We start from the raw sequence: 18,187 nt of genomic DNA, 5'->3' as shown, positions 1-18,187 counted from the left end.
CTTCTCAGATATTTTTATAGAGGGTAGAAAATAAATAACATTTTAATAAAATGTTTAGAAAACTCTTGATTCCTGGTGATAATAGTCCTTTTAAGCTTGATTTACTCATTCATGCGGGACTTTATTACATATTTTATCTTTATATTTGAAAGTAGCAGGATGTTGTAAGAATATAGCAGAAAAATGTTCTCTCTAGTTTTTTCCCATTAAAACACACTTATCTTAATGTTTTATTTATTACAATTTATTCACTTTGTATCCCAGCTGTAGCCCCCTTCCTCAATCCCTCCCAATTATGGCCTCCCTTCCTCTTCTCCTCTCATTCTCCTTCCCCAGTCCACTGTTAGGGGATGTCCTCCTACCCTTCCACCTGACCCTGACTTATCAGGTCTCATCAGGACTGGCTTCATTGTCTTCCTCTGTGGCCTGGTAAGGCTGCTTCCCTGTCAAGGGGAGGTGATCAAAGAGCCATCCACTGAGTTCATGTCAGAGACAATCCCTGTTCCCATTACTAGGGAACCCACTTGGATACTGAGCTGACATGGGCTTCATCTGTGTCGGGGTTCTAGGTTATCTCCATGCATGGTCCTTGGTTGGTGTACCAGTCTCAGAAAAGACCCCAGAGTTTTCACAGTCTCAAAAATGACCTCTGAGCTCCTTGTGGAGCTCCTTTTCCCTCCAGGTCTTTCTATCTCCCCCTTCTTTCATAACATTTCCTATACTTTGCCCAAAGTTTGGCTATGAGTCTTAGCATCTGTTTTTTTTTTTTTTTTTTTTTCCATTCACAAATATATTTAGACACCTTGGCACTAACAAATCGGACCCTTCCCAACACCCCTCTTTTCTAGGACCCGCCCCAAATTTAGTTTGGGCTCTTTAAAAAATTTTGGATTTCTAGTGTTTTTTGTTTTGTTTTTTTTTTTTTTTTTTTTGTAATCTGGAAACCATGTAAATGTACTGTCTGGCCTCTCCGCTCTTCATGTTCCCATTCACTTGTCCCTGTGGACTGTGCTGTGGATGAAATTTTACAATTCTGCTCAGTCATTCAGGTCTAGATCAAAATCTTGATACAGGTCCTTGGTGGTTACACCTCAGGTCACAGCCAGTTTGCCCAGTAGCATCTGTGCTACATCCTTGACATCATTGTACTCATGGAGGAGGGAGATGTGTTTCTCCAGTTCAATCACACGGTAGCCCTCTGATACCAACTGGGTAATCTCCCTGTCCAGCATGTCTCGCTTCTCCTTCAGTTTCTGAGTGTCAGAGATCAAAGACTTCAGTGATCTCATCAGCCTGTTTAGGATGGGGCAATGACCGCGGTGAATGGAAGGCTGCATGGCAAATTTGGTTGAGTTCTGCCTCAGACCTCCTGAGCCCTGAGGACCGAGGTACTTGGAGGGGCAATGGACGATCATCGGAAGGGTCCAGGGTTGGGGTTAAACGGCTGCCTTAGCAACGAGAGTTAGCATCTGTTTTAATACCCTGCTGGGTTGAGTCTTTCAGAGGCCATCTATGGTATGCTTCTGTTCTGTTCTCTCTTTTCTCCATCTTCCAAGGTCTATCCCATTTGTGTTTCTGAATGAGGATTGAGCATTTTACCCACGGTCCTCCTTCTTGATTAGCTTAATAGAGGAATTTCGAGTGGCAGAGAAACACTTCAAGAAATGCTCAAAGTCTTTAGTCATTCAAGAAATGCAAATCAAAATGTTCCTGAGATTGTACTTCACAACCATCAGAATGGCTAAGACTAAAAACTCAAGTGACAATACATGCTGTAGAGGATGTGAAAAAAGGGGTACCCTCCATTGCTGGTGGTAATGTAAATTTGTACAGCCACTCTATAAATCAATCTGGCACTTTCTCAGACAATTAGGAATAGTGCTACCTCAGGATCCAGCTATACCACCCCTAAGCATATTTCCAAAATATGTTCAAGTATACAAGGAAATTTGCTCAGCCAATTTCGTAACAGCTTTATTTGTAATAGCTAGAATCTGGAAACAATGCAGATAGCCCTCAGTTGTGGAATGGATACAGAAATTCTGGTAAATTTACACAATGGAATACTACTCAGCAATTAAAGACAAGGAAATCATGAAATTTGCAGAGAAATTGTAGAAACTAGATAAGATCATCCTGAGTGAGGTATCCCAGAAGCAGAAAGACACACATTGTATATACTCACTTATAAGTGGTTATTAGTCATATAGGATAATCATACTAAATTCTGTTCTCTCTAGTTTTAAAATAACATTTGTCTTATTACTTTTCTAAGATTGGCAAGACTCGCTGGATTATTTATCAGGTGGTGTTCTACCTAGCAAATATTTTGTAGTTGCATCAAATCATATGTTTTATGATACCCAGGAGGAATATTGTTTTGCGCCTCATTGGTTATAAGTTACCTGCCAGTTACTCTCAACTTCTTTTTTTCTTGTTAATTTTTGGAGTTTATATCGGACTAAGGCACACAAGTTGACTGAATCTTTATTCCCTTCTTCTAATGCTTTATGTAGGCATTCAAATAAAGCTGTATTTATTTTAGTCTTTCTTATTCTTTGGCTTGAATTTTGGTGTTTCCCAGTGGACAAGTTCAGGCTACATTTAATTGAAATTTACCTTTTTCTTTGAAGTCAGGTTCTGGTGGCCTATCTAGTTTATTTTTTTACTTTTGTCCTATGGTGATTGAAAATCAAATGAGTGAGCCTGTAGCCCGGAAGGACTCTTGACTGTCTCAGTGACCTTTTTTCAAAACTCTTCTAAGTACAAATTTCTTTCCACAGTAGTTTGTGTATTTTATTCCCGCAGATTTCTCTTTTCTCTAGTTTATAAAGCTTGTCAGTACTGCTATACTGTACTTTTTTCTTCCTTGTGTATTGTGTCGTGTCCTTACTTCAGATAGTGTTCCCTCCTTCTTAAGATCTTATATTATTGAAACCCTCCTGGCATTTGCTTTCATTTTATGTCCTTTTTATGCTCGCTTCTTTATCCTGTTTTTTTTTTTTTCTTTCTTTCTTACTTTTTCGGGTTTTTACCTTTTTTATCTCTTTGTTATTTTGAGAGTATTTCAAAGAACAACTTTCTTGAAGGTATGCTTTTATGTAACTGGAAAATCTTGCACTTCTTTTCGTCAACTTTGCTCATAGAAAAGAGGTTATTATCTCTGTAGAACAATGTGACAACATCTCCACTTCATGCTCATGTTCCACTTACAGATAATCCGTAAATGTAAACAATTTGATTTCTTGGTCTGCATTTATTCTAATCCATCTGACATCCTATAAAGTACAGTAAACCAGATGCACTCAGATACCATCTTCTCATGGCTGCCCTGGCTACCACTCTCAGTATTGCTTATTTTTCTCAGGTTATTTTTCTTGTTAGCACTTACCAGAATATCAAGTATAGTTGGTCCTCTGTTTCTACAAGGTTGAAAATATTCATGGGAAAATCTGTTACTAGAGTTTATGTTGTATTAGTTCTTATTACTAATCTTTTTCTGATTTAAAGTATGTAAGAACATTTATATCAATTATATGCTCATTTTGTTCCACTTTATATAACAGACGATAGCATCTGTTGATTTTGGCATCCTTAAGGCAGTCTTAGAACAAACTTAGACATTGAGTTTTATGTATCTACCATCAGCTGAATGTAAGCTCTGTGAGTACAGTGGGATTTTTTGTTTGTTTTGCTTTGTTTGTTTGTTTTTTTTTCTTTGTTTAGTTCCCAATTCTTAGGGCTTAATTGCTGTTAAATAAATAACTAAATGGAGAGTTAATGGATATCCTGCCCTTTTCTTGTGGTGTTTATAGTGATTACTAGCTCCTGTTCTCCGACATAGAGACATTTAGAAAGCTTAGATCCCTGACTCAGTGTTTTTTATTTTTTTTATGGCTAGATGTCTGTTCCCTCTGGTGGTTGAAAAAGGAACTTTCTTGTAGAAATATAGGTTAAAGATTTAATTTAATTGAATATTTTTTCATTGTTTAATTTAATTATATCTACTCTTAGTGCAGTTGTCTTACTGAGCAATACACTTCAGCTGTACAGCATCCTGTTTTTTTATGGTGTCTTTGTGTACGTTTCTCCATGTTCCTTTCCATTGTTTTCTCTTAATGAACAATCTATTTAGGTAATACTCCATACAAAACTATCTTAGGTCTGATGTTCATTAGCCATTGTGAGAAACTGATACCTACTTTGGAAGGTATGTACGTTGTATACAGTCGTATTCAGGAAACTTGATTTGATCTGGAGAAATCCTCACTTATCATCTTTGAAGATTCTGACAGATGAAAGTACATGTAACCATTTAGCCTGTGCTGTTGACTATGTAAATAAGCCCAGAAGCAGAACTGCTAATATTGTGTGGTGGTGATTGCTATCTAATGTCTGACAGTGAATCAGAGCAACTTATTAAGTAAGGATGAAAAATGATTAGTAGACTATTAACACATAGATCCCTTCAAGTGAATTTTACATCAAGGTGGCTGATATACTGAATATTTTACAAATCAGAGGAGAAATAGAGGTGGCCTCATTTTTTTTTCCAAATTAAGCTATTAACATATACCCAAACATTTTCAATACCCTAAATATACACAGTTAAATAAACAAAACAACAACAACAACAAAAAAACGATCGCAATGGTTTCATCTGAATCAGTGTCCAGCAAACACCTTTTCTTCTTTCATTTTCTTTTCTTTTGAGTTTTGTTTCTTGCATGTCACTCAGCCCAATCTAGAATTTTGATTTACTTGCCTCAACCTCTTGACTTTTGCAATTATAGGCATATTTCATCCTGCCTGGGTTACCTTACTGTTTTTCTGTAAAGGCTGAAAGTAAATACTTTTTGGATATATGGTTCATTGTATGGTGAAAGCAGATACAGGTAGCACATAAAAAAGATGAAACTTTTATTTAAACTTTATTTACAATAGCCAACAGTCAAGTAGATTTGACTGGTAGATCATTGTTTGTTTATTCTTGGAATGTATAAAAAATTTAGGGCAAAATACGCATAAGTAAGTTTATTTGAGCTTAACATTGGAGAATGGAAGTGATTCTTCTTCATTTTAGATTTAGTTGATCTTTTTGGCTTAGGCTTTTAACTTCATAATTACCCACTGAGGTATCTAGAAAAGATCATCCTGAGTGAGGTATCCCAGAAGCAGAAAGACACACACAGTATATACTCACTTATAAGTGGGTACTAGACCTAAAAGATGGGATAAACATACTAAAATCTGTACATCCAAAGAAGCTAAACAAGAAAGAGGACTAGGGGTAACATGATCAATCCTCACTTAGAAAGACAAATGGGATAGACATTGGAAGTAGGAGAAAACAAGAAACAGGACAGGAGCCTACCATAGAGGGCCTCTGAAAGACTCTGCCTAGCAGTGTATCAAAGCAGATGCTGAGATTCATAACCAACTTTGGGCAGAGTGCAGGGAATCATTTAAGGGTAGTTAGTAAGACTGGAGAGGACGGGAGCTCCACAAGAACCAAATATATCTGGTCACAGGGGTCTTTTCTGAGACTGTTTTTCCAACCAAGGACCATGTTTGCATATATCCTAGAACCCCTGCTCAGATGTAGCCCATGGCAGCTCAGTATCCAAGTGGGTTCCCTAGTAAGGGTAACAGGGACTGTCTCTGACAAGAACTTAATGGCTGTCTCTTTAATCTCCTCCCCTCCTCCCTGAGGGAGGAACAGCCTTGCTAGGCCACAGAAGAGGACATTGCAGCCAGTCCTAATGAGACTTGATAACCTAGGGTCAGAGGGAAGGGGAGGAGACTCGCCCCTGTCAGTGAACTTAGAGAGTGTCAGGGAGGAGATGAGGGAGGGAGGATGGGATGCAAGGTAAATAAACTGTAATTAATACAAAAAAATAAAAATTAAAAAAAAAATTTCCTCCATAATTAGAACTGAATACCTTCATTTAAACTTTGTAAAGTTATTATTTTTAGTGTATAAAATAATGATTTTCATTAGGATATTCTTTTCCTCTCAACTTTTATGCACATGCGCTTGCACATACATAATTTGTTATATTCTCTCTTATCCTTTCAGAAACCTCTTGCTGATCCACAATAGTCCTTACTTTTGGCTTTATGATACATGAATTTCATTACCCCTTTCTTAAGAGCTCTTCCTCCCTTCTGTTAGGGTTACCTTTCTCCAGAGAAGTGGGGAGAAGAGAGGAAGAAACATTTCTATCTTGACTCCTTATATGAAAGAATCCATATTTAATTTTTATTTCTGAATCTGACTTACTTCATTTAATATAATGATAATCTCTTTCCAGTTTTGCAAATGTAGTGTTTTATTTTTTTATTTATGGCTGGTCAAGCTCTTGTGTATTTTTTAAATTTGTTTATCTGAAGATGAACATCTATGCTAGTTTCATTTCTATTAGCTATCACAAATAGTACAGCACTAAACATGAATGTGCACATATATTCATAGTATATTGAATTTAGTGTCTTTTTCTTAACTACCTGGGTGTAGTACTGTTGTATTGTGTAGTAGTTCTAGTGTTTTTGAGGAACTTTCATACTGGCTTGCATGGTGACTGAATCATTTTACATTCCCACCAGCAATAATAAGGGTTTCTTGAATCCTCACCAGTGTTTTCATGTTGATTGTTTTCTTGGTGAGAGTCATTCTAACAAGGATGAAATAGCCTATCAAAGCAGTTTTCATTGAATATTTTGGATGGCTAAGGAGGTTGAACATGTTTTCAAGTATTTTCCATCTGCATTTCTTCTTTTGCAAGCTGTTCATTTGCTTGAGGTGTTCACTTTTTGTTGCAGTGATTTTTTTTGGGGGGGGAGGCTTTTTAATTTTTGTAATTCTTATATATTTTACTTACTAATCTCTCATTTGATAAGTAGTTGGCAATTTTTTTTCTGTTCCATAGACTGTCTTTTTACTGTGGTGATCATTTAATTTGCTGGGCAGAATCTTTTAAATTTCATAATTCCATTTGTCAATTCTAGAGATTTTTTTTTTGTGCCATTGGAGTCCTTTTCAGAAAGTCCTTATCTATGCTTAAATCGAGAAGTATTTTTCTCTAGTGTTTAAAAGTTTCAGGTCTTACATTAAGGTATTTGATCCATTGGAATTACTCAGTGGAGGAAGAGAGATGTATATCTACCTTCCTCTACATGTTGATACCCTGTTTTCCTGGCACTATTTGTTGAAAAGGCTATCTCTTTTTCAATATATGTTTCTGGCTATTTTGTCAGAAATTCCATGGCTGTGGTTTATTTTTGGATCATCTATTTCATTTGTGGGCATATAGTATTTGTTAGTGTTCTTCTGTAGTGTAATCTGAAATCAGGTATTATGTTTTCACCAGCATTACTTTTTATGCTAAGGATTGCTTTGCTATTTGGGATCTTTTGTGCTTCTATAATGAAGTTTTAATTTTCCTTGTAAGACAAAGTTTTCCTATGTCTCCCAGCTGGCTTGGAATTGGCTCTGTAGATCAGGGTGTCCTCAGTCTCAGAGATTGGCCTGAATGTGCCTCCCATGTGCTGAGATTAATGGTGTATGTATATCACCATGCATGGCCATAATCTTACTAAAGTGTTCTTGAATTTGGTTTATAGATACCTTTTTGGACAAATTTTACACCTGTATTTTTTAGGGAAATTGATCTGTTCTTTTGTTGTTTTCCAATCTGTTATTGCTAGTAGGATAATGCTGATTATTATAGGATGAGTTTGACTTTTTTCTTCTCTCCTGTTTTGTGGAACAGTTTCAGGAGTATTGATATTGGCAATTTTTTTTTAATTGACACTTTCTTAAAATGATTGGTAACATTTGGTAGTCAGTCTGTGTAGTTGTGAGCTTTTCTTTTTGGCAGGTGCTTTTTGTTTCAATATCATTGCTTATTAATACTCAATTTAAATCGTTTATATCTTCTTGATTTGATTTTGATGGATCTTACCTGTTTAGGAATTTATCTAGTTTTTTGTTTTGTTGTTTTTTTTTTTTTTTTTTTTTTTTTTAGATTTTCCAGTTTTTTTTCTTTTCTTATCGTCATTCTTTATTTTTATTTATTATTATTATCATTTATTACAGTTTATTCATTTTGCATCCCAGCTGTATCCCCCTCCCTTGTTTCTTCCTATTCACACCCTCCCGCCTTCTTCTCGCCCTATGCCTCTCCCTTAGTCCACTTTATAAGGCAAGGTCCTCCTCCCCTTCTATTTGACCCTAGCCTATCAGATCTCATCAGGACTTGTCTTCCTCTGTGGCCTGGGAAGGCTGTACCCCCCAGAGGAAGGTGATCAGAGAGCTTGTCACTGAGTTCATGCCAGAGAAAGCCCCTGCTCCCCTTATTAGGGAACCCACTTGGATACTGAGTCTGTGGGCTATATCTGAACCCCTGGGTTTTAGGTCTTCTCCTTGCCTTGTCCTTGGTTGGCTATCAGTCTCTGCAGGGCCACCAGGGCTCAGTTTTATTGGCTCTATTGGTCTCCTTTTGGAGCTCTTGTCCCCTCCAGGTCTTTATAAAAGTTATCAAAGTATGGTCATCTGGATTTTATTAGACTATGTTGTAAAATTCCCTTTTTCCTTTCTGTTTTACTGATGTGAATGTTCTTTCTTTGCTTTGTTTGGTTAGTATGTTAATCACCCTCATTTCATAGAACTGTTTTCTCATTTTGTTGATTCTGTGTTTATTTAGTCTCTATTCGATTAATTTTTGCCTCTATCTTTAGTATTTTTTGCCACCTACTGTTTTTCAGGTTGTCTTGTTCTTTTTTTTTTTTTTTCTGCGACATTAGGAGTGTATCATAAGCTTACTGATTATGGAAATGTAAACATTCATAGTTATAATCTTTTCTCTTAAAACTGCCTGAGCTGTATCTCATAGCTTCTGGTGAGCTGTGCTTTCAGTTTGAATTTTTTTTTAATTTATTTTTTTATTTTTCTTTCTGGTTTCTTCAGTGGCCCGTTTTAGTTATCCTAGAGTTTGTCGTTCAGTTTCCAATTATTTGTGGTTTATATAATTTCTTCTGCTGTTTTTTTTCACTATGATCTGATAAAAGGACTCCTTTACTTTTTTTATGTGTGGAGACTTGTTTTGTATTGTATTTCTAGTAGGCTCCATAGATTGCTTGTAAGGATGTGTGTTCTGTATCTGTTTGATAGACTGTTCTATAGATACCTGTTAACTCCATTTGATGTGTGGTATACTTTAACCTGGACGTATCTCTGTTAGGGAGACAGAACAAAAGAAAGCACCCATACACCATCCATAGTTGTTTATTGCTCTAATCCTCCTACACCTGGAATTAGCATTCTCATTCTTCAGGCACTCAGCATTGCTCAGTTTTAAGCAAAAGTTTAATTCTGCTCTCTGAGTCACAAAGTGTCAATAATGAGATTTCTGCCCTTGGCTGTCATTTTATTGTCTTTAAAATATGTGTCTGGATTTGAGGCTGGTGAGGCCTGTGGGCTTGCTGCAAAGTAGGCCTTCCAGTCTCTTTTGAACAGGTTGGAGTACCTTACCTTCTGAATGGGGCTTCTGCTTACCTTTCCTCACCAGGGAGCCATTTGGCTGTATCTATGTGTTTTTGGTTTGGCTTCTTTTCAGTGTGTTACCTTTTTTCCCTTGACAGTTTGTAGCTACTTAATCAGTGACATTGAATTTCCAAAGCTTTTCTATTCACTTGGAATATTGTATTCTTTCTTACATTGTCTCATCTCTTTAACTGGGTCATCCAGAAGCTGTTTTTAGTTTTGTTGTACCACAGTTTTATTTGTTGGTACCTTAGGTTGAAGAGTTGGTTTGGAAAAGTAGGATGAGAGTCTTTTCTATTTCAATCTCATCGGTTCTTTTAGTTGCTTGTAATATGACCAGAGCAATACTTTAAAAAAAAAATGTGAGGCCAAACAATTCTTTGAAAGATTTGTGGACATTCAACTCTTTTGACTATGTTATTTTGAGAGTGCTTGGTAGAATCTGAATATAAAATTTATTCACTCCAGATTCATATTGTCAACTATCAGCTTTTTAGAAAATCTCTTTAAAAGGAAAGCTACTTGGCTTTCTCCACCTTTTCTTACTGTAGTAACAATACTGCTATTACTGCCTCTGACAATACAACACCAATAATAAAATGTTTTCTTTGTGTAGCTCTGGCTATCCTGGAATTATCTCTGTAGATCAGGCTAGCCTTGAACTCAGAGATCCACCTGCTTCTGCCTCCTAAATGATAGAACTCAAAGTGTGTACCACCATCCTAGGCATAACTTTTTGTTTCATTCATTCATTTGTTTATACATTCATTTTCTTTCATATAATACATATATCTATCTATCTATCTATCTATCTATCTATCTATGTATCTATCTCTACCTACCTACCTATCTATCCACCCACCTCCCGCCTACCTACCGATTCTTTCATACAATATATCCCAACTGGAGCCTCCTCTTTTCCCATCCTCACCCCCATTCCCACCTCCCCTCTTCCCCACTGCTCCTCTGTTTCCCTTCAGAAAAGAGCTGGCCCACCAGTGATATCAACTGAACATGGCATAACAAGATGCAATAAGACTAGCTATAAACCCTTCTTACCTAGGCTGGATGAGTCAGAGACATCCCCAGTTGACTGTGTATTTGAAGTTTCTATCCCCTACTATGTAAAAGAAGATAGTTATTAGTGTTCTTAAGCATATCTTTTATTTTAAAGCTGCATGTTTTTTTTAAGATTTATTTATTTTATTATGTATACAATGCTCAGTTGCCGAGTACACCTGCAGACCAGATGGGGACATCAGATCTTATTGTAGATAGTTGTGAGCCATCATGTGGTTTCTGGGAATTGAACTCAGGACCTCTGGAAGAGCAGACAGTGCTCTTAACCTCTGAGCCATCTCTCCAACCCTCAAGCATACTTTAAAATTTTTTTCAGGATAATCATGCTTTTATTTTAAGTACGTTTTCTGAATTTTGATCCATTGATTCTTGCTTTCAGATATATGCTTTATCATGTTTTTTTTTTCTTTTTATAAATAATATTTCTTAGGAATCATCTACTGCAGATTTTTATTAGCTTGTTTCTTTCTTTCTTTGTTGGGTTTGTGTCTGTGTATACCATCAATGTGTTTTCATTGCTGGAGATTAAACTTTAGGACCTTATGCATGGTAATTAGGCCCTCTTTCTACTAAGATGTATCTGCAGCCTTATTAGTAACTTCTTAAAAAATGAATTTTTCCTAGTTGTTATTTTTAAATTGAAAACATGATTTTCTTTGTCTTGTGAAGAGTTTATCCTATGTGTAACATGATTATTAAATTTTATTGTCTTTCCTAAAATTATACATGGGCATCTCCTAGTATTCTTTATTATATTACCTTGCTTTGTTATTTTTCTGTTAAGAATTTCAGTTTGGCTTCATCCTTACAACAGTCATTGTCAACTTAATCATATTTCTTGCTTGCATCTGGTTTAGTTTGTATCTGTCCATCTTTGAATAAACTCCACTTAACTTTCAGTGTATTTCTTCAGTGATCATTCTTAAAAATGCATGGACTCTCCTTAAGGATAGAAGAGGCAGTGTCTTAATTGTGTATCACAAGCTCAGGACACTTAGTGGATAGCTATGTAAAATTTAAATGGAAGAATGAGTCCATGGCTATTTCAGTTTTGTCATTTCTTTATGTTTCCACATGTTCTATTCCAGGATGATTTTTATCTTCTTCCGAAATCATAAAGATCTGTCTCTCTTTTTATCTCTTTTTGACTCCTCTCTCTCTCTCTCTCTCTCTCTCTCTTTCTCTCTCTCTCTCTCTCTGTGTGTGTGTATTTGTGTGTGTTAATGTAATGGTGGTTGAATTACAGAGCTAGGCTTAGGACTTCTCTGAATATGACTTGTCTGTTGGTTCTTAGGGTTGACTGAAGTCTTTTTAAGATGCATAAGCACAACAGCGCCCATGTTCCACCATAGCCGTCATTTGGAAATGGAACTTTGGATACTGAAACTTATTGTTTAGAGTTTTACAATTATATAAAACTCTGAAGTCAAAAGAAATTGTTTCATCTCTTCAGTGTGGCTTCTTTAAGCCTCTACAGGAACCAAAGAGACCTCATTCCTCTGGTTATTTCTATTTTCATCTGTAAGATATGTAGCTATTAAAAATATTCTTGAGAAGAAATTTCTCTGAAGGAGGGGACACATACTTTGATAATAAGTTACTAAAATATTTTTCTTTCACTAGGTCTTATGATTATTGATAGCTTTACTAGAGATGACATGTAATTAGTTTCAAACTTATATGTATCTCTTTTGTTTCAGGATGCTTTAATCTGGATCCCAATAGAGTTTTGGATGTCATTTTAGAAGTGTTTGAATGCAGGCCAGAACATGATGATTTCTTTATATCTTTGTTAGAATCTTACATGAGTATGTGTGAACCGCAAACACTGTGTCATATTCTTGGGTTCAAATTCAAGTTTTACCAGGTAAAAATGTGTATATATGTGTATGTATAGGCTACCTTCATAATGTTTTATGTGTAGTTTATTTTTTTTTTATTTTCACTGTATTATTTTCTAGTTTCTGCTCAAACAATTTAGCTGAGGAAAAGTGGAAAGGTAATGATATGTTCTTATGAGAACTTTATTGACAGTATAAGTGATGTGATGAGAAACTCTGGAGAGAAGCAGAATTAAATTTTGTCTCAAGAGAAGGGTCTGGTAATACTTGGAGGAGTAGGAGTGTGTTGAGAAATTTCTATGCAGAAATAAGAAACTGTTAGACTAAAGATTGGTGGTGTGGGAATATGTAACCAATTGAAGAAATGCACGTGCCTGTACTGTAACATGGGAAACGGAGTGGTAGATTTGTCTTGGATAGATAGATGAATATTAGATTGTTGTAGGCCTTTCACTATATGTTATTTTAGGATTTGATTGTTTATATGAAGGATATTTTAGTGATGTTAAGTACTTGAAACATATTAAATTACTTTTTATTAAATCAGCATTGTAACTGAAGATCCCCTATTTCTCTGGTTAATGCTCTTTCAGTCTGTCATATTATTGCTACTGCTGTTTTCTAAAAGATTTAGTGGAGGTGCCTAAGTAATGAAAAGTAGTTTCTGGTGGCAATAAGCTTTTGTTAAAAAATTAGCCACAGCTGCTTCTTATTTTCCTAACAGAAGCTTTAGAGCCCACTCAATATAGGGAAAATAAGTCCAAGTATTTCATCAGATTTTAAAAGGCATCTGATTATTTTAGATTTGATGAAGAAACCACTGGCTGAAATGGAAAGGTAGAAAAAATTTAACTTGTGTTTTAAATGCTGATGTATTCATCTGAACTCTTTTGAAGAGAAAGTCAAGGTGTAAGTAGGCATACTTAGAGCGTGTACCTCCACACTTGTCAGTCCTACCTATCTGCATTGCATGGCCACTGAGAACTACTTGAAAAGCAATTATTAAAAAAACAAAAACAACAACAACCACCATAACAACTTCATAAGCAGAAATGCAGATGGTGTTATATCGTTTTAACCTCACGTTCTATTCAAGTTTCAGCTTTCACTGAGATTTTTTTTTTCCTGTTTTTTGAAACAGTTCTTCTGTGTAGCCTTGGCTGTCATGGACTAGCTTTGTGGATCAGGCTGCCCTCAAACTTACAGAGATCCTGCCTCTACCTCACCTAGTGCTAGGATTACTCAAATGTTCTTATGCCTTGTAAAAGATACTTAGTCTAGAAACTATTTTCTTGTACTCATCTGAAGATACTTTGAGATGCTAGCAAAAATCTTTACCCAATATTCAGATGTTTGATTTTATAATGAAAAATAGTGAAGTGTATTACTTAATTTTTATTGCTGATTGGTAGAAAAAAGATAAAATTTTAAATTTTACATTATACCTTAAGGAACTTTCCTCTTTCAGGAACCAAGTGGTGAGACACCCTCATCTTTGTACAGAGTTGCAGCAGTCCTTCTGCAATTTAATCTCATTGATCTAGATGATCTTTATGTGCACGTAAGTCAAGTGCTCTGTTAATAGTGTTTACTTCTCCATCCCAGGGGTAGGAAGAGGAGTAGTCAATTATATAGCACTTTAGTGCTGGCTCTAGACTCCCAGATTTTACTTTTTGAAGCCATAATACATTATTTCTTTGTCTACCTTAAAAACATAATGGATTCTCTTCTTTGACCAACTATGGAAGTTAAATTCCTCTTACTTACACTCATAGGAGTCAAGATTGCATATAGAGCTCTTGTTAATAATCACTAGTGTTTATCCCATGGGAGAAAGGTTAAGTACTGTGCAGTGCAGTTGTAGGGCTTTTTATTTTATATGTGACTTGTAGGAAATAGGGGATTACCTAGATAATTCTAGGTAAACATTGCTGTACAGTATCTATTATTTTACCTTTAATGTTGACTGGTTCTTTACCTTACATAAACCTTAGCTATTGAAATAGATTATGCATTTTTACAGGAGTAGAAACATTTCTATAGTAGCTTACTGTAGTTTATAATAAACTAATTTTGGGGAGCTATGTTTTTGTTTGTGTCAGGTTTATTATTATGAAATGCTTATAAGTTCACTTGTACAAGGTAGCTGGATTTGAGATAGTCAGCCCCCACAATGGAAGGCTGACAAGATGCATACCATTTTCTTTTTTGTATTGATCTAGAAATTAGTTTGTGATTTACTATGGGACACCAAATTATTAATAGTTTTTGTAATTGAAAAGTAGAACATTCAAATCTACCCTTTTGACATATATGTAGTACTTTGTTTAATTTGAATTTTGCATTTTAAAGGAGAAATACACAGTTTCTGTTTGTTTTGGTGGTATTGGAGGTCAAACACAGGGCCTAGTCAAGCTGATAAAACGTTGCTCTACCACTGAGCACCCTTCCTCCTGTTTTTTTTTTCTTCTTCTTCAATGGGATATTTTGCACATATTCAGTGGTAAGCAACACTGTAGTATGAATTTAGAATTTTTAGCATACCAAAGATATGAAACATTTTACTGCTATGTGAATATAAAATGTGTGCAAAACTGAGGTACTAACCTTTTAAAATTATTGGACAATAAGTCAAACTTATTTGGAAAGAAGCCATAGAAATGAATAAGATGGTCTTATTTATAGATATACTAATTAAATAACAATATCTGTTTTTTATATGTGCGAGCTATTTATATTAATTCTTACAAAATTTTAATGATTTATTTTTAGCTTCTTCCAGCAGATAATTGCATTATGGATGAATACAAACGAGAAATTGTAGAAGCTAAGCAAATTGTAAGAAAACTCACAATGGTTGTATTATCTTCTGAAAAATATGATGACCGGGACAAAGAAAAGGACAAAGATGATGAAAAAGTAGAGAAGGTATATTATTTAAACTGGTAAAATTTACATTGTTTAGAATCATGAAATTTAATTTCTCACCTTATAGAAGTCGAATTCCTTAATTTTGATTATATAAAATTTGATTTGGGTAATACTCATTTGGATTTTAATATGAATGGTATCTTTACAAAGAAAACTGCTCAGCTGGACACAGTGGTGCATGCCTGTAATCCTAACACGAGGGTTGGGGGTTGGGGGGGCAGAGGTAGTCAGATCTCTGAGTTTGAGGCCAACCTGGTCTACAAAGCGAATCCAGGGCAGCCAGGACTACACAGGGAAACCCTGTCTTGAAAAACCAAAACCAGACTAAAACAAAAAAAAACAACCAAAGAAACAAAAACCCTGCACTTTTTTCTTATAAATTTCAAAAATTAAAAAAGTCACAAAATGCTGTATATGTAATATTCTTCAAATCTTAAAGGGATTCTCAAAGATGAATGAATTCTAATTTCTCTTGCACAGTATGGCATTAAGTTCAACTTAATTCCAAGTTTATAAGCTGTAATGCCTATGTAAGTGCTAAACAGGAAAATTAAACAACAGAAAACAAGAAAAAAGATCCTGTTTTTTTTCCTCAAGTCACTAAAAATAAAGCAATTAAAAAAATTTCCCAGTAATTGCAACTTCTGATGTACATTATTGTGATAATTTAGTTCAAGTTTTAAAAAGAAATATCTGTTTTTCAAATGTCATTGTTATGTTTGTTCATTTTTAGCCACCTGATAACCAAAAACTTGGTTTGTTGGAAGCCTTGTTAAAGATCGGAGATTGGCAACACGCACAGAACATTATGGATCAGATGCCTCCGTACTATGCAGCATCACATAAACTTATAGCTCTTGCTATTTGTAAGCTCATTCACATAACAGTTGAGCCTCTCTACCGAAGGTTTGTTCTTCTGTATTATGCATTAAGATACAAATAGTTTTTAGATTACTATCTTTTTTCTTTAAATCTAACATATCTATTAGTATATTTTCTGGAAACATAAGTATTCACAGTGTATGGGAGCCATGTGTATATGACTTCTCTCCTAATTTCCCAGTATTCTAGCTGCAGTGTAACATGAAAACTATAGGTTAAGCTTCCAGAGCCTATTTGTATTATTGAGAGTGAAAATACCATTCTTTTGTTTTTGACTTTAATTCTTGGGAGGCAGAAAGTTCTCTTTTTACTAACCTTAGGGGAACCATTTCTCTACTCTTGGGTTAATGGCTCTGAGTGAAGGCATTACCATTCTGACATTTGGGCTGCTGTTTGGGAAATTACTGTATAATTCCTCTCATTATCCCGATTGTGTCAACTAGTCCTATAGACATCAGCCTATTTGTTGTGAATGTAGAGTAGTATTGGTACCACCTCTGGCTTCAGCCTCATAGATCAGAGCCTGTTTCAAAAGCCCTGGCTTTCTTGACTTCTGAGCTGCTTTTATTATAAAGTGGGGTATAGATACTGCTGTCCTCTTCTCAGAGATCAACCCTTGTGACTTCAAAGTCAGCATGAAAAAACTGGGCTTGCTCTCTTTTTTAGTATGACAAATTTGTACAGCTATCTTACCTACTGCTACTTCCTCATACTTAGTATAGGGAATGGTACCCAGATTGAGAAATGTTTGATTTCATCTTGTTATATATCTGAAGTTCATCCCTTACTCTTCATTCTTATAACTGCATTCTATGTGCTGGCCTAGTTTAAGTTAAACTCATATGTCAAATGTGCTTGAGATCTACACAGAGAGTTCCTTTATTTAAGTTGTTATTTTGAAAAATTCTGTAAGTTTTGCTTTCATACTTGTTGAATTTGTTCTTTACCAGTTGAGAATTATTTACTATAATAAAGTGGTGGTGATTAGAATAGATAAAGCAAATATGAGCAAGAAAATGATTGTGTTAAGATATTGGAGGTTGTATAGTCTATAGATTTCTAAATCTTGCTTTTTTTTTATAGAGTTGGTGTTCCTAAAGGTGCTAAAGGCTCACCCGTTAGTGCTTTGCAAAACAAGAGAGCACCGAAGCAAGTAGAGAGCTTTGAAGATTTGAGGAGGGATGTATTCAATATGTTCTGTTACCTTGGTCCTCACCTTTCTCACGATCCCATTTTATTTGCAAAAGTTGTGCGCATAGGCAAGTCATTTATGAAGGAGGTCAGTAAGATTTTTCTTCCTAATAGAAATTTAAATTAAAATTGAAAATACTGTAAATATATTTGTTTTCATGAGTATTTATAAAAATAAAAACAAAGTAAACACAATTTATGGAAAGTTTTGTTGAGTTTATGGAAAGTCCAGCAGTGACTGTGTGTTTATTTTAAAACTGCAGATCTAGGTATATGATTCATCAAGTGTTTCCCTTAGGAAAATCTTTGGATATTTACATTTTGAATAGCATTGTAACTAGTACTTCCTTACTATTCTTTCCCCTTACCTGTATTTTATATATTTTCTTGCATGCAGTTTTAAATCATTACTATTCATTGTTTGGAGTCTTTCCAACCTCAAATAGCTCAGGGCCTGTTACTACTTAATTTTGGTGATAGGGATCGAGCTTGGGGCTTTGTATGTTTTAAGTATGTGGTCTATTGGGGCACTTTGTTCCCAGGTCCTCTATTTTCTTTTTAAGTAAAGTTTTTATTGAAATAAATTATATATACCGAAAAATATATAATTTGTGACGACCGTTCAGTGACTGTTTTAAAACTAAATCCTCATGTACCTACCACTTAAACCAAGAAATCTAATAGTACCAGCAGTGCTACTACCTCATTTGTAAACACA

At 35.3% G+C, this 18,187-nt stretch overlaps 1 protein-coding gene and 1 pseudogene across 3 annotated transcripts in view; one reads left to right on the top strand and one right to left on the bottom strand.

Moving 5' to 3' along the window:
* Nucleotides 1-18,187, top strand: part of Thoc2 (THO complex subunit 2) — a 114,979-nt gene that overhangs the window by 41,486 nt on the left and 55,306 nt on the right. For all 3 annotated transcript variants that reach the window (XM_060375258.1, XM_060375257.1, XM_060375256.1), the window contains exons 8-12: nt 12,325-12,491; nt 13,934-14,026; nt 15,238-15,393; nt 16,130-16,302; nt 17,362-17,557. In XM_060375258.1, the coding sequence (XP_060231241.1) occupies nt 12,325-12,491; nt 13,934-14,026; nt 15,238-15,393; nt 16,130-16,302; nt 17,362-17,557 (785 nt within the window). The remainder of the gene's footprint in view (nt 1-12,324; nt 12,492-13,933; nt 14,027-15,237; nt 15,394-16,129; nt 16,303-17,361; nt 17,558-18,187) is intronic.
* Nucleotides 1,035-6,138, bottom strand: LOC110544378 (DNA repair protein SWI5 homolog; annotated as a pseudogene).

This window comes from Meriones unguiculatus, chromosome X (genome assembly GCF_030254825.1).
Source record: "Meriones unguiculatus strain TT.TT164.6M chromosome X, Bangor_MerUng_6.1, whole genome shotgun sequence".
Lineage (NCBI taxonomy): Eukaryota > Metazoa > Chordata > Mammalia > Rodentia > Muridae > Meriones > Meriones unguiculatus.
This window is presented reverse-complemented; position numbering and strand designations above follow the sequence as displayed.